The sequence below is a fragment of the Cibotium barometz genome, chromosome 64, assembly GCF_041138505.1.
Source record: "Cibotium barometz isolate CiBa-2024 chromosome 64, ASM4113850v1, whole genome shotgun sequence".
NCBI classification, from domain to species: Eukaryota; Viridiplantae; Streptophyta; class Polypodiopsida; order Cyatheales; family Cibotiaceae; genus Cibotium; species Cibotium barometz.
The window spans coordinates 28650216-28667125 of record NC_141109.1 but is presented as its reverse complement, the minus strand read 5'-3'; the positions used below and the strand labels follow the sequence as shown (position 1 = coordinate 28667125).

Genomic DNA, 16910 nt, shown 5'->3' with positions numbered 1-16910 from the left:
GGTGGTTGTTGGATGGTTGTGCGTGTTAGGTGATGATTGGAGGTTGTAATTGTTTGTTGATTAATTTTTTACTAGTTTGGATGCGATTTCAGTAGAGTTTTGGCGGGGGTCTGATAGTAGAATTTCATGAAAAATGAGAGGGATTGCTACTTTTATAAACCTATCAACAAATTTACGCGTAATTCTAAGGGGCTAAAATTATGAGTAATTTCAACAACTTTACACAAAGTTTACAACTTTACATGTAATCCTAATAACTTAATACAACGTAATCTTGATATATTTACACGCAATTCTGACAACTTTACACGTAAAGTTATGACTTAGCTAGAAAATGGAAGAATTAACTCAGGCAAGAGGTTGACATTGGGGACTTGTCTTTGGCAAAATATGGGCTGCAGATAGCAAGGATTAGAGTGGAATTTTGATGGACTGAAGGCTCAACATTTTTTTGGCTAAGGGCAACTTTACATGTAATTTTGCTAAGTTTACGATGTAATCCTGCGAACTTTACGTGTAATTCTGGGACTTGGGCAAAATTTCTCAGTTTTGGATTTGGCATGGAGTGGACTGAAATCTAACTATAGTTGGACAAAACTAACAATTATGGGGACCCTAAAGGTGACCTCAAAGGGACTTTTTGGAGGCATTTGAAAGTGGGCTGAAAAGCTGACCTTTGGACTACTAAGCAGACATAGTTGGGGAACCTTGAGAAGTCACAATGGGACTCACTTGGTGAGGGCAGTGCAACGTTGAGCCATCCATGCCCCATACCTTTTGATGGTAGTTGATGGTTTGGTGGTATGACGGGTGAGTCACTCCTTTGCCTCGAGCTGGATCTGGAGGGCCATCATCACTGGAGTCGATGTAGCCGGAGGAACCATCCCGTGGGAAATAAGTGCCTTGGGATCTTGGAGTGGGGTGCTAGAGACATGGTCCTTGAGTGTTGATGTAGGGAGGGAGCATGAGGGGGGATCAATCCCTTCCTTTTGGCCATGCCACGCTAGTTCTTGTGGTTCTTCCTTTGACGGGTAAGGTTCTTGTGGTTCAGTGGGTATTCTAGCTCTTGATAGGATGATGGCGATGGGGACACTTGTTGGAGTCACAACCTTGGAATCATGATTGAGAGTGTCGGAAAGAGGGTAACCTTGAGGATATGAGGACTTTGGGGCAGGACTCTCCTTCTCGACATCGATATGCTGCATGATCTGGGAATTCAAGGGGATAGGTTCTTGTTGTTGTTCCCTTGATGGGTAAGGTTCTTGTGGTTCTTCCCCTTGAGTGAATTCCCTATTAGTAATGGTGGCAATTTCCTGTATGCCATCTTGCCTTCACAGGTTCTTGTTGTAGGACCAGTGGTACGTAGGGAATGGAGTGGATAATCATGGAGATGGTTGCTTTTGTGTTCGCCTTGAGGGGAGGGATCGATGACTTTGGTCTCCACTACATTACCTTGGGTGGCCCGTTCTTTGCATGAGCAATAGGTTCTTGTGTGGCTGTTACTTTCGTGGGTTGCCATACCTATCGAGTGGGTGGTTTGGTAGGCCTTGGCGATGATAAGGCTAATGGCCTCCTCGACCTTTTGGGGACCCAAATGTAGGTATTGCCTTGGTAGAAGCCTTGGCTCTAGCCTCTTAAGTAGCACTTTGGGTATCCAATGGGCAGAAGTCTGGGGGTACCTATTATTGTTGTGACGATGGGGTTGTCGTGGCTTGGAGGTTCTTGCTTTGGCAGCACGAGGTCATGGCTGGGATGTTGAGGTTTAAGCTTGGGACGCCAGACCTTCGTGCAACCATGTATCTATTCCGCTAAGACAAGGAGATCCTTTCGAATCCACTGCTGGGTCGGTGATGCGTTGGGGGCAATTTGCTTTGAGGACTTGGGGGTAGTGGTCGGTGTAGAGGCTAGGGTAGTAGGGAGTTGAGTTTTACCTGAGATGGAGATGGTGGTTAGTGGCATGATCTCGGTTCCAGTGTGACCTGCCTTCTTTTGCTGGATCACTTCTTTTCCTTTACCTGGCTCTTGGCATAGCTTGATGGTAATCTTTCCTATTTGTAAATGAAGAGAAGCAAACCTTTCATGCCAGTTGACTTGGCAGTTGGTGGTCATAATCCAATGTCGATCGAGGATGACCTGTTCTGCTGTGGTTCCTATAGGGCTCACATAAAACTTGCATGGCAATAGGTTAGAATGAAATAGTGTAGGGATTTCAATAGCACCTACTACATGCGTTGAGTGACCGTTGACTGATGTCATCTTAGTTGATGTTGGACTTAGCTTTAGATTATGGAAGTACTGCAAAAAGCCTCAAAGGAGAGCAAGTTATGGCTTGCTCCTGTATCGATGAGAGCATCTACTTGTGCTTCCGGCCCTTGGGTGCGTAAGTCAATCGTTATACATGCTAGAGGCACCACTAGGTTCTCTGCTTCGGTATCACTAAGTGTGGCCACTTTGATAGCGATAGTGGTTGTTCTTACCTTATCCTTAGCAATCTTTTGCGTGCCTCACAGATGGCATCTTGTTACATGAGGCAAACTTCGTGTTCTAGTTGCTACTTATGGTGAATGGCTTGAAGGCTTTGTTTAGTGAGAGGCCCATAGTGCCTCTTGAGTTTACTGCCGTTGATATGCCCTGCCATCTTAACACCATCAAGGGTCTCAATGCAGACGGTGCCTGGGGTGTAATTTTAGTGACTCGATAGGGTCCTAGACCTCTAAATTTGAGCTTTCATTTTGTGTTTCGGACACTGAAGAGGAGGCATAAGTCTCCTTTGCTAAGGTTCTTAGTCTTCAGGTTAGTATCATGCCATTGCTTACGGCGTTGCTTTTCCACGATCATACCACGAAGAGACCTTAAGCGAGCTTCATCAAGCTACTCTAGCACAATTAAGCGCTCAGCTAAAGAATTACTTGGTAAGCGTTCTTGGATGGCAATGCAAAGGCTAGGGACAAGGAACTCCATAGGCATTACTACCTCTAGACCATAGGTTAACCTGAAGGAAGTACTATTGGTAGCCACTTTATAGGCTGTATGATATGCCCAATGTGCAGCTGTTAATTTATGCTCCCAGTCATTCCTTGACACTTCCACCATTCGTGTTAGTACTTGGACCAGAGTCTTGTTGGTACTCTTAGCCTGTCCATTGACGCGCGGGTAGTACGGGGTGGATTTGCAGTGTATGACAAGGAATTTCGCTATTAATATGGTAATCACCTCATTGATGAAATGGGTGCCAAGATCGCTAGCGATTTCGAGAGGACACCCAAATCACGAGAACACTTGTTCGTAAAGGAACTTTGTAGTGGAATGAGCTGTAAGAAAATAATAAACGTCTGTGCTCAACAAAAAGCAGGTACAATAGATGGCGGTGCCTCCCAGCCATATGCTCCTATTGAGGGAGCTTTGATGGCATGCTGGAAACAATGGAGGACGGAGGCTGTATGCTGAAGGCTCAGGGTCTCTGTAGCTTGTGTTGATATATGGACCTTATGGGCTTGCTCTTATATAGAGCCCAGTCTACCATGTCAAAAATGGCCGATGCCCTTTTCTGGTCCAGTCAAATGGCCGACGCCCTTTTTTGGCCCAATCAAATGGCCGACACCCTTTTCTGGCCTAGAGCCATCTGGGATCATCTGGTGCTCCAAATGAGCCCCACAACCCGAGGGTGGGCTGCCCCGAGAAATGCTCCATTTACCCTTAGTGCAGTCAATCATGGGATGCCTTCCCACACTTGCATGTAGCCTAGTTGGCAGTGTACCAACTCTATCTAAAGTCGTCCAGCCATCAGGCCACACATGGCCCCCATCTGGTATCTAAACCAGGACCTATCGGATGACCTAGCTACTCAGATGCCTTCTCCTCATATTAGGGGCTCACAAGTAGAGTTAGCTGGTTACTGCGTAGTTACAAGAGAGTGAAGCATTGATATCTAACACCCCCTCTCAATGTCCACCCTGAAGTGAACTACTTTTTCGGCCCAACGCCGAGTCGATGAAGATGTCTCTCCAACAAGTCTCTCCTAAGAGCCTTTGTGAAGATGTCCGCAGCATTCTCTGTAGTCGAACAGTACACCAAGTCGACCTCTCCATCCATGATGAGCTCCCGTACAAAGTGATACTGAATCTCAATGTGTTTTGTGCGAGCATGGAAAATAGGGTTCTTTGCAACTGCCATGCAACTTTGATTATCACACAACAGCTGTGTAGGGTCGCTGTGCGTTGCACCCATGTCTCCCAAAATCCTCCTCAACCATACTGCCTAGCAGGAAGCAAAACACGTTGATTTGTACTCAACCTCGGTAGAAGAAAGAGCAACCGTAGGCTGCTTCTTGCTGACCCATGAAACAATTCCAGATCCGAGCGAAAAACAGTAACCTGTCACGGATCTCTTGCTGTCCACGTCTCTTGCCCAATCCGAGTCACAAAATCCAGTCAGGGTGTTGCCCTTGGTATAGGTGATGCTATATTCTAGCGTGCCTTTGATGTATTTTAGCACCCGCATCCCTGCCCTCCAGTGGTTCTCCCGGGGCTTATTGGAAAACCTACTCAATACACCAGTTGCAAAACTTATGTCCGGTTGTGTGTTGCACAAGTAGATTAAGCTGCCCATAAGCCTTCTGTACTTTGCTTCGTCCACCAGTGGTGATGAGTCTTCAGTCGAAAGCTTCACATCAACCTCCATAGGGGGGCCAACTGACTTGCACTCAGCCATGCCAAATGCCTTCAGTATGTCTCCAGCATACTTTTGCTGTGAGATGAACATCTGATTTGGCTCTTGCCAAACCTCTATCCCCAAACAGAAATGCATCAGTCCGAGGTCTGTCATTTCAAACTCTCTTCCCAGCATCTGCTTCATCTGTGAGATCTTTTCTTCATGGTTCCCCGTCATGACAAGGTCGTCCACATAAAGGACCATGATCATACTCTTGCCTCCTTCTCTGTAGATATACAAGTTTGCATTTGATGGGCTCCTCCTGAACCCGTTTATGGAGATGCATAACATGCACTTTGCCTATGGGAGCTACATTGATCAAAAGGAAGATAGCTATAGCCACAACTTCTTGTCTCCATTGTCATGCATTTGTCGAGACAGTTCCACATCTTCTATGGTATTGCCTCAAGGGGGTCACTAGAAAATATGTAACCATAGCATGTGGGTTCAACATGAGGGTTTTTTAAAAAGGTACTATTCATAGAATGCTAACATACATAAGGGGTTTATTTATTTACATTAAGAAAAAAATCACATTTTCTAGTGTAAATATTTTTTTAAAAAATATGTAAGTAGGGTTTATTTTATTACCTCTTGAATGCACGTGATATGGGCAAGTTCTAAATATTGACCCCCCGAGGGTATTGCCCCTGCTCCAAGCAGTTGATTGGTAGGATTTCTAGACTTCTATGCCTTCAATTCCCAAATACTAATTTTGGGAAACACTTTTGGCTTTTTGGCAGATATCCAGCTACACTAAGACACTATTCTCTACTGCTCTATTGGATTAGATTTTGGGACTTGTGAGCCATCTGCATTGAGCACAATATGGTTTATCTCCACATATAGTTCTAATAGTCCTTTGAGTTCTTCAAAGCTTCCTTATGGTACTATATATATGCTGCCTATAAGGAAGGGGATCTTGATAGCCCATGCCCAGAGATTGTCTTTCTCTGCTTTTGAGCGAGACTCTCGGCCTTTTTTGAGACTTTCTTGTAACTTATTAAAGTAGTAATATAAGTCCAACACATTACCAAAAAAAATATGTGTGTGTGTGTGTGTTTTGAATAAGTTTTTTTTCATTTTAAACTTATTTTAAATATTACATCATGTTTTTATTTTACGCACATACATATATCTTTTTTAAAATAATAATTTTATATTATACCATGAGTTTATTTATATATTATATCATCTTGTTTTTTTAAAATATTGCAGCAACTTTGTCGCTCTTGGCCTTTTTTGAGACTCTCCTGTAACTTATTAAAGTAGTAATATAAGTCCCTACTTTCTCTGCGTTCTATTTGGATGCACCTGCTCTCTAAGTGGTGTGCACTTTGGTGGTATTGTCCTTAGCCACCATGTGACCATCTCCACCTTATGAAATAGATAGATGGAGTGATCCTTTTCTAATGTGCCCAATTAGCGACCTTCTCGAACGAAAATTATTTGGGTTTTTTGTTAGCTTGGAATATCACCATCGGATAGACGTGCACATACAAAACATATGTTACCATAAATGAAATAGAGTGCTTTGGGCTTCATTGTTTTTTCTGCATCTTGGTTAAAAATTTGACACAACTTCATGGAAAAGGGCACATTAGAAAGGGCCCATTTTTTGTATTGTAAAAGGACAAAGAAGCTCTATTGATAGATGAAAAATTGGAATTGCTCATCATAAAACGCTCCAAAAAAAAAAGCAAAGAGAAAGTATTGAAAATCCGATCTCCTGTACAAAACTTCACATGAGATCTCGGTTCTTGCACCTTTATTTGTCTACATAGTATAAAGTTACTATAAACCAGTGCTGGAGAAACCCAGTTTTGCAATGTAATTTTCTCGTTCGAATTTGAAAAATCCTAGTCCAAGTTGAAGGTCTTCTTAAATTTTCCGATTTGAATTTTAGGATTTTAGTTATAAATCCTGATTGTAGTACAATTTCTAAGGATTTTGCTAATTCAAACCTGGGTAACTTTAATACTTCCCTTAATTAATGATAAAATGCGATACGATAACTCAAATACTAAGTGCAAGCAAAGTGGACACTCGTACGTATAACAATGTGTAAGAATGGACAGGGCTATCATTCAAGAAAGGATTACGGTCAACTTGTCAAGTTTTGCATATCAATCAACGATTCAACAGTTCTTAGACAGCACTGTTTAAAAACAAGTGACTCGTTTACGAGCGATTAAGAGGCGTCGCTTCTAACTTGAGCGGTTTTGTCTATGAATCTCGTCCATTATCACAATCAAAGTTGCGATGAAAGCATAATCGACGCCTGGAAATACTGTGACAATGAATGTGTCCATCCCAAGCAGAACATTGGTTACTGTGTACTTGCGCTTAACCTGCACAGAAGAGCACTCACATCGTTATATATTTATATCAAAAGAGGACCGGCTTTTCGAATGTATGAAACACTTGACAGTAAAGACTTGTTGATTGTGTATGGGCATGATCAGAATCCAGCATGGAATGGAAAAGGGTTGAATGAGATAGTGCATCAAAGAGAGATGAAAGTAATTGAGAGTTCTGAGCATCACAAACTGTTTGCGAGACTCTGTCTCTTTGAGAAGTATTGTTTCGAATATGTAAGGGGAGAATAGACCTGTGCTACAATTTGAGATCCCCAGAACACTGTGCAATTCCTCTCAAAATAGTTGCCTTTCACTTTGAAATCGGGCTGTGACTGATTCATATTTGAAGCCAAAAACACATCCAAGGAAGTCCTTATCTGGAAGAATGAAGATTTCTTCACGGTGAACAACTTCTGGCTATCATGGGAGCTGCCTCCGCGATACACAAACCATGTACTGTGACAACTGAGAAGCTGCAAAACCAACAACAGAAAGATGTCTCAAATACAGATCAGACACAAATAATTGGTAATCGCACAAGCTGCAAAGAATTGAAGATCCCATTACCTTGCGCGTGGCACAGATCAAGGGGTTGCCCAATCCATCCAAAAGCACTCTTTTATCCCTGAAGCTGAACGCACGGCCATCGATTCGAAAGAGGGTGTTTTCGTTGGAGTCGTTAATCACGAAGTCACCACCACTGAAGCTGAAAGCCTTCTTCTGCACTGTGAGATCTGTGGCGTAGGGAAGACAAAATTGCGGTCCTATGGCAAACGGAATTGGGGCAGCTCGAACAGGTTGCATGATTGTTAGACCGTGGAATGCAGAAGTACGCAAAGATTTGTTATAACGGTGTGATAAATGCAGAGGGGTTTTTGACTCAGTCAAACAGTATCAAATCAGTATACCTTGAAGAAACTTTCAAAGTCAATGCCCCTGTGACCTGTGACATTTTGTATGGCTTGAAGAAACTTTCCAATAGAGCCTCTAGCTTGACCAAACTCGTGAGGAATGATTGGGTGTGGGTTGGCACCAATTGCACCTCTCAAGGCTACTGGACGCAATCGGTGAAATTTAGGCTGGCATCCTAGCATGACTAGTCCAACCAAGTCCGTGTTGGACACAAACTTTCCAAGATCTAGTGTGTTGTAGATGACTAGGATCGACCGACCTAACCAACCACAAGGACGGGGTCTTGAGACGGGAAAAGTATATCCCACTGTGAAGGTCACCACCTTGTTGCAAATTGTCGTTATAGTTCAAGTATTCCTACCGCCTCACACTCATGCAGTGGCTGTTACCCACAAGCACATACCACATGGCATAGGCATCGACCTAAAATTGCAGGGGTTCAGGGTAAAGAGTGAATGTTTTGCATTGATGATTTACAAGTTATTGTTTCTCATGTTGGTGAAAGGAGTCTGAATGCCACATCCGGCAAGGGGTAAGTGTATCATTTCCTTTTCATGTGTAGACATACATGTGACTGCTATTTCATTCCAATTGATGCATGCCCACCTATGCACATCCCTATACCCTAGGTGTTCCCAATGTCTGAGTGTTCTCCGAGTTCCTTTGCATGCATTAATGCCTTATTGCAATGCACATACACACATCAATCAATCAACAAAGCAATTAAAAATTACACTTTTCGCATTGAAATTGCCGACTGATGAATACCGACTCAGGCTCTACCATTATCCACATGGAATTTTCAGTATGTTTTCAGGTCTAGGTTTCTCAAAATAGCTATTGGTCATGGGTTCCTAGGCCAAAACACTCATACTGCGTGGAAAACCATCATTTGCGAGATCACTTTACTAAGCAAGTGCTCCATGGTTATGTCCGAATAAGGTTCTGATGTTACCGAGAGTTTAAGTAAAGAAAATGAGCATAACTTTCTTTATGAACTATTTGATTCCGATGTCGTTTGCTTGTCCAACGAGCTAAGGTTCCATTTTCTGTAAATTGGCCAAATTAACAAAGTAAGTGCCCTAATTAAATTCCGGAATGAAAATCAGATGCTGTATGCACGATTGGCATGAAAAAATAATATAAGTTACTTCTTTGTATTTTCAGTTTCGGCATTCGTACGGCCAAATACAATGGAAAGAATGCAAAAAGATTCGAATTTTTAATCATGGCAAGAAGCAATTTCCAACCGATTTCCACAAGAATATTCTCTAAAATATGCCATGAATATTCTCAAAAGGTTCCATGCTAACCTGGTTGTAGAATCGAATTGAGTGTGAACTGTCAGTTGGGTCCAATCGAACTAGTCAAAGGTCAATTGGTCAACTAGTTGATTGGTCAACTATTGACTGCCATGTGTCACTGCAACGTCACTATTGCCACATCACTCGGGCTAGCTAGGTGCCACATCATCTGCCACGTTTTGAAAGCACAGCTTGCCACTTGTCAAACCAAGGGGCTACCACTTGTCAGAACCTGATTAGCGGAAATCTTAACAAAGGTTTAACCAAAGACCAAGCAAATGAAACAAATCATGGACGAAATTATGGACGGAATGCGAGCCTGCCAACAGAAACTCATGATGAAAGGTGCCCATGATAGGTTGGGATGGCCAGTGATCAACCTACGCATGCCAAGACGGCTCTAGAGGTAGCAGACGACACCGTGTAGTATCATCAATCTCGGAGGGGTCCATTGGTCACTGCAAAGTGTTCCTCTTTAACGGGCCACTCCTCGTAGTTTTCTTCAAACATCCAGATGAAGATGCTCAGTCATTGGGTAAGAAAAGCATTGACTTTATCATCTATGAACTTTGAAACCTGAGGAATGTTTCTAGCATCCGCCTGCCTTGCTAATGTTCCTTGAAAACCATGGCCGTGACTTCATCCGAGAGGCTTATCGAAGATCCAAGAAGTAGTCATTGGATCAGCAAATCGATCGGGTCAAGGAAGGCTAAGAATCATGGAAACGGATCAATCAATGATACGAAACATGGATCGAAAGGAAAGGCAGGCAGGGATTCAAAAAGAGGGATCGAGGAAGGGAAAGAGCAAGACGGCCATAGCCAAGAGTACAGGCAGCTCCATAGCCAGAGGACACGAGGAGGAAGGAAAACGAATGTGGGGAAGGAAAAGGGTGGTGGAGTAGATGGGTAAGAAGGAAGGTGAGCAGGATAGGAAGATAGCACAGATGGGGAAGAGGATGCACGGAAGCCAACTAATGGAAGGTGAAGAAGAACGATCGGTTGGAGAGCTACCAGCAAGGAAAGAGGGAGGAAACCGTAAGGAATGTCGCTAGGGAGGGAAGCAATGCCCCTCAAGAGAGAAGAGAGCCAATCCTCTCCCCCAAAATTGGTGGTGGTGAGAGTGTGGCTCTCATTACAGAGAACTGGCTCCAAGATAAGCACCTCCAATCCACCTTATCCTCCAAGAAGACACCCTACATACACCCTATTTGGCATTGCAAAAATTGTGTCGCACACGTGCAATTGTGGGCAAACATCTCAAGACAACACCATCAAGATGCAGTGCAACATCCACAAAAATTATGTCGAACCTCGGACGCTACAGAACCTTTGACTCTCCGATGCGACATAACGATATGCCTCGTGCAATCACAAATCGGACCATAATTGTCACATATGGGCTCATATCGAAGTGTTGTAAAAAATGAAAGTGTAGCCTACATCCCATCTGACAACATCATACCAAGTACCCCCTCATCAGAACTGATCCGATGCCCATAACGGTGACATCGGCTAAAAATAACCGCATCGAATGCTCGTATAAATCCCTAAAAATCTCAGCACCGTCAACTCGAATCAAAATGCAGTAAAAAGGAAAAGCATACACCTCGACGAGACTCACATGGCAGTAGCAAAAGCCCCATGATCAGGATCCATCTATCATGTTGAATAAAATAAAATAGATAAATGACACTGAGACAGATACCATCATGCCCATCCTGATCCACTGATACCCAATCACAGGCATACGGCATCTGACACCAAAATAAATGCAAGTGCCATCCAATAGCAAGCCCAAGATATCAGTACCACCATGAAACATGTGTAAACACTGCCATAAATATAATGTCACTGGCAGATCCAATGAAATCCTCATGCATGCCACATCATAGCAACCAACCCAATACAACCCACTGACATGGCTCTCATACAAAAAAATACAATGCAGTACTGAGACCACTGTGTCCAACTGACTATCCCAACACATAGGTATACTGACACCTGGTGCATAGGTGGGAATCCCAAAAAATCAATGCATCAGCATGACCTCCAAATCAAGTAGTGCATTTCAAATACATCCATGATGAGGGTCTCACTGACACACCTCACTGATGCAACTGCATGGCATCTATCCTTCTGCAAAACCACTATAAAAAACATGACATATACGATAATCTGATGGTTCCTGACCATCACAGCATCCAACATAATACCATGGCATCAAAACACTGCTGAGAAGATCATCTGACATGCATGAAAACTAGTCATCCATCTATCTGGAACATAGATCCATCATCCTGAAGGCCATCCAAAAAGAAAAAATGACTATCTATCGTCATGCCATCTTGGCAAGGAGGCATACTATACAGTCATAGCATCGGTAGCATCCACAACATACCCACTGATCCATGGCATGACCCAAGCACTGTAGCATACCGTCAGGCATGCACAAAGGGCATACATATAATCACAGGGAAACCATCCAGAACATACAAAATGTCACTATAAAACAACCTCCTGTCAATACATAGACGGTAAGGTCCAACGCAAACCCAATGGCATAAGAAATAAGTGCTGCTGTATAGTATCCAAGTAACCATCCTGCAATGTAACAATATGGAATACATACATCCATGCCCTACTGGCATATACAACATTAATCATCAGCAGCATAAGCATGAATAGGCCTATGATGTATACCAAGGTCATGGCTTGAGGGAATGATAAAATGTGTCACCGATCATCCACCACATCTGCAATGTATCGAATGCCCATTTTGCTGAAATTGTATGCCCTAACAGGCTCCTAGCAAGCAAGGGGAGAAGAAAAACCAATATTCCAGTATATGTCAACTGTACGGTCTCATGGCTTCCTCAAATTGCATGTCCGTAATACGTCCCTTGGTTCTGAAGAGGGCCCACGTGTCACGTCTGCTATGACGACATGGGCTTCCTTCCCATAACTTGTCGCTATATGATAATATAGTTTTTAAGATTAAAACAATCATAGAATCAATGTAAGTAATAAATCAAATAAGGTTTAGAGATACTTACAAACTCTTCCTCCCACGACTCAATGCCTCCAAATCCAAAATGTGAGGATCCAATGGTCTCCATATAGATCCTCCTTGCCTCTACATGTTGCCTGCTCTTCACACCACCCTCTGCTCATTTCTTTGCCTCCTTTGCTAGCCAATAGAGAGGGAAAAAATGTGTTTTTCTTCTTCTCATGCCCATACGGTGCACAAACATTGACTCTACTCCCCCTATAGTGTAGAAATTAAGCATTTCTCATCACCCATTCCCTGTGTCTGGCTTCCTGCAAGTTCCCATGCCCTATATGTAGTTAGTTTGGAGAAAAAGGAAGCATAATTTCACAATTTTCTCTCCTTGGTAATGTCTTCCTATATGAAATCAAAAATTTTTCCCTTGTAGCTTCAATTGTTGTCAGTTTCAAGTTTCCTACTTGTCAATTGATAGATTTGCCAGTGTATAATCAACATGTATGCCATCGATTTGGAGGAGGAGACCTGTAGGAAGCAAAAATTTGATTTTTTGCTCATATCTTTCTCCCTATCTGACCTGGAACTGTTCTCCATCACTCGTGGAGGATAATCATCAAAGTTTAGCATTGGGGAGCAGCTGTGGCAAGTGTTCATCAATTTCTAGTGACCTATAGTAGCTTTAGTGGATAATTATGGGACACGAGTATGAAAAAAATGATTTATTTTGTTCTTCTTTCTCCTTGGTTGAATAGTCTAGCAGATAGGGATCTTTCTTTTTGGTTAGCAATAGATTCTTGTGTTGTACATTCTTGCATTCATTTGTAGAAATTATGGATGCCATGGGTCCCTAATTGCTTGCACTATGTGGAGAAGACAGCCTGTAGGGAGAGGAAAATCGATTTTTTCCCTCACATGTACTTGTGTCTGCGTGATAGCTGTGTTCTTGGCTTTCTGGAGCTGTGTTTAGATTGCTTATGTTCAACCATATGCTCCCTGGTATGCCCATTGGCTTGCATCTCTTAACCCTAGGAGAACTACCCCTTGCTGCATTGACTTCTTCCTGCATACCCTGCAGGGAAGAAGGAAAAAATCAATTTTTGCTTCTTCTTTTTATCCGTTTGTGACCCTAGAATGTCATATATTTGCTGAATTGTGTCTGGGTGGAATATTGTCCATTATGGTATGTTTCCTACCCCTACAAACCCTTGCATTAGACTCTATTTTTGCGTCTTTTTTTTTTGGCTATCTTTGTGGTTATTGGGGAAGGATTAATGCATTGAAATTGATTAAGGATAATGCCGATAGTCTAGCTGGTAGCTTTCTGCTTGGACTATTGGGAATAACTTTTAATTTGGCATCTGATTAGATGATTAAACATGGCTCATCTCAGTTTCTTTGTGCTTAGTTAAAGAGCGTAATTCAAGCATTGAAATTGGGTTGAAGTAGCTAACTGTTGCACTGTCTTGAATTTGGAAGTTGCAAATGATCTTGTGAGACTCCATTTATATATTGCATCATTCAGTGGTGTTACTACAATACTTGGATAATTGAGAAGTTGCAATCATGTAATAAATCTCTTGTTGTCTTGAACCATTGAGCAACTCACAGGTTAGTGGTGCATATGTATATAAAATCAGTGGCATAGCAATCTGTGGCTATCTTTGCAAGTATCATAAGTGCTTGGCTATACCATATTCCTCCATTCATTGCACAAATCACTTAACACCCACATGTATGCATGCACGGCAATGAAAAAGAGCACTCACAACAACCTCCCCCTGCAACAATGACCCAGAATGGACTACCCTTGTGCTTCAGTTAGCTAGAGAGCCATCTAGGGAGTGACACCCTAGGTTGTGAGGATAGTGACGGTAGGAATAATGTGACTACGATGATGACAACCATGGTATGGTAGCAGCCTTCATAATGGGATATAATTTTCTCATCTCAAGGCCCCGTGCTTGTGGGTTGGTTAGGTCGGTTGACCCTAGTACTCCACAACTTGACTTTCATCACTTCTTTGTGTATGTTTTGAATGTCAAAAGGCAAATGAATGTGGTGGAAAAGAGGCCTAATGCAACAATAAAATGCCATGCAAGTGGCTATGTAACTATTGACTCTACAAAGTTTAGGCAAACAAAGAAACATAGACTAGTATTGCCACAACAATGTGAGTAGGTATGCATTTTTTTACTAATGTGCTTCCTATACATATATATCTAAGCTCATGTCTTGACTTTTGATATGCTAATTGTATGTGTATTTGAATAGGTTATCTATCAGCAAATAGTGCATGACACTAAATGGTGGTACGTCATCCCTATTGTACCACGTTTCAAAGTGATTTACAATACATTCACTGATATGGAGCATATAAAGGATGAAATAGGCCACAATGAATACGATGTCGAGCATGTCAATGAAGATGTTGATTAAGAAATAAGAGAGGATCATGATGATGAAAATGAGCGTGCCATTTCTCATGATCTGAGGATGACCCTACCATTGGTGATGACGGTGATGTTGATGTAGATAAGATCATCAGTACCCTACCATTGGTGATGATGGTGATGTTGATGTAGATAAGATCATCAGTACCATTATTAGTGGATTGATCAAAAGTGAATTAAATTTATTCATAGCCTTACAAATTGATCAAATGGATATTGATGTTGATTGTTTGGCAAGGATCGATCTTATTGAAGATGAGATCGAATCCTAACTAATCCATCATTGTATCATTCTAAATTGGTGACAATTCTATTGTATGTGTTGTCTTATAGTCGTCATCTCATTATTTATTTTTGAATACACATCGTTGTGAATTTATACAATATTCCATTATGATGTATGCATATAGTGGGATTGTGTTATTGCCTTTCAATGTAGTATGTATTTGCGTTAACAAATATGTTGTTTTTCTTTTAAATATTTTTTCCATGTTTTTGCATGGAAAAGAACGTGTATATGTGCATCTATTACACAATACTTACGCATGTATACACACACTATTTTTGTCTATATACATGTGTGTAATTCTAGACTTACATGCACCCGATATTACTCAAATACATGTGCGATAATACATGTGACTGTCATTAATCATGTGTAACAAATGCATGTAAGGAGGCATTGTGTTGTAGTAATATTTCAGAATTTCTTGGCCAAGTGGATAGCTCTTTGATGCAACTATGGAGCAACTGAAGAGGACTTAAGGATGACCTCTATTGCGCCTCAAGGAAAATGACATATTAAAGTAATTGATAGAGCATTGATTGATGATCTTAATTTCACTTGCATCTTAATAATGATGTGATGAGCAGATGGGTTACAAGATATGAGGATGCACAGACAAGAAGGCAAGTAGAGAGCGCTCTCTTTCAGAGGCAACATGACATACCTTAAGTATCTAGCAACACTTTTGCGAATGATATTCATGTTACCTGGTTGCATGAGAAAATGGAGAGAGCAGAGAGAGATTAGGAGATGCATATCACGACAAAAGAATAAAAGTATGCACGAGGACGCATGTTTAAGGTACATACATATAATGTTTTGCATTAGTTGTATGTGATTTGATTTTAATGATTCACATTGCTTATATAATTGCTTATGTTTTGGTCTAGTGCGCTATGTTCAATGCTATATGGTGTGAAGGCAAGCATTTTCGAACACAAAGAATTGATGATAAGACTCAAGAGGAATACACAAGATTGTGTTAGTAGCTTTAAGGGAGCCAATGGAAAAATAGATGATTATTGTGGTGCAATCCAAGATATTTTTAGACTTGACTTTCGTCACTTCTTTGTGAATGTTTTGGATTGCAAATGGCAAACAAACGTGGTGGAATAGCTATTGAGTCTACTAAGTTTTGGCAAACAAAGAAAGATAGAATAGTATCTCCACAACAATGTGAGCAGGTATGCATTTTCTTAATAATGTGTTTCTTGTCCATATATATCTAAGCTCATGTCTTGACTTTTGATATGCTATTTGTATGTGTATTTAATTAAATAGGTTATCTATTAGCTAATGGTGCATGACACTAAATGGTGGTACATCATCCCTATTGCACCATGTTCGAAAGTCATGTACAATATATTCATTGATATGTAAACATATTTGGCATTGTCCACATTAACAATTGCATCAGTCACTTGAAAAGAAGCACCATCCATGCATTGCCTTTTGGCATCTTAAATATGCTCTTTCGTGGAGTAGGGAATGAGAGTATATCATGCATCCATTGTATTGAAGAAGGGGAAAATAGAGTAGAAAACAGAGATGGGCAGAAGACATGTATAACTATCTAAGAAATTCTTTATTATTACTGGCTCCTAGGAGGATCACCCTACAACATCAACACCACAAAGATGAATAATTGAAGTGTCCAACAAAGCCACGAAAGAGAAATTGTGCACTCCTCCAGCAAAGATCCTCGTAAAGAAATACAGGGAAAGAATCAATGTCTCTAAAGAGGGGAGTCTTGTGAAAACGATTCAGATCAGCGTGATCGGGCCCAATGTATTTTACTTGCAGATGCTCAAGCTATGAATTGATATTGAATCTATCGCTGGTGTGCATGTTGATGGCGAGTAGCTACAACACCACACACACA

General features: G+C 41.5%; 1 protein-coding gene and 1 pseudogene across 1 annotated transcript; both read right to left on the bottom strand.

Moving 5' to 3' along the window:
* Positions 1–4257: 4257 nt before the first annotated feature.
* On the bottom strand, positions 4258–4914 carry LOC147603487 (secreted RxLR effector protein 161 pseudogene; annotated as a pseudogene).
* Positions 4915–6794: 1880 nt separating this feature from the next.
* On the bottom strand, positions 6795–7958 carry LOC147603486 (protein LURP-one-related 15-like). Its single transcript, XM_086796675.1, has 3 exons — positions 7638–7958; positions 7322–7543; positions 6795–7061 (listed from the first exon to the last, which is right to left on the bottom strand). The coding sequence occupies exons 1-3, from the start codon at positions 7872–7874 to the stop codon at positions 6918–6920; spliced, it is 603 nt and encodes a 200-aa protein (XP_086652801.1). The 5' UTR covers positions 7875–7958; the 3' UTR covers positions 6795–6917.
* Positions 7959–16910: the final 8952 nt, after the last annotated feature.

Excerpts from the sequence above, each read along its gene's own strand:
- LOC147603486 (XM_086796675.1), bottom strand. The coding sequence starts at position 7,874 with ATGCAACCTGTTCGAGCTGCCCCAATTCCGTTTGCCATAGGACCGCAA. Across the intron at positions 7,544-7,637 it reads TGATCTGTGCCACGCGCAAG|CTTCTCAGTTGTCACAGTAC; the intron begins GTAATGGGATCT and ends TTGGTTTTGCAG. Across the intron at positions 7,062-7,321 it reads GATCTCAAATTGTAGCACAG|GTTAAGCGCAAGTACACAGT; the intron begins GTCTATTCTCCC and ends TCTTCTGTGCAG.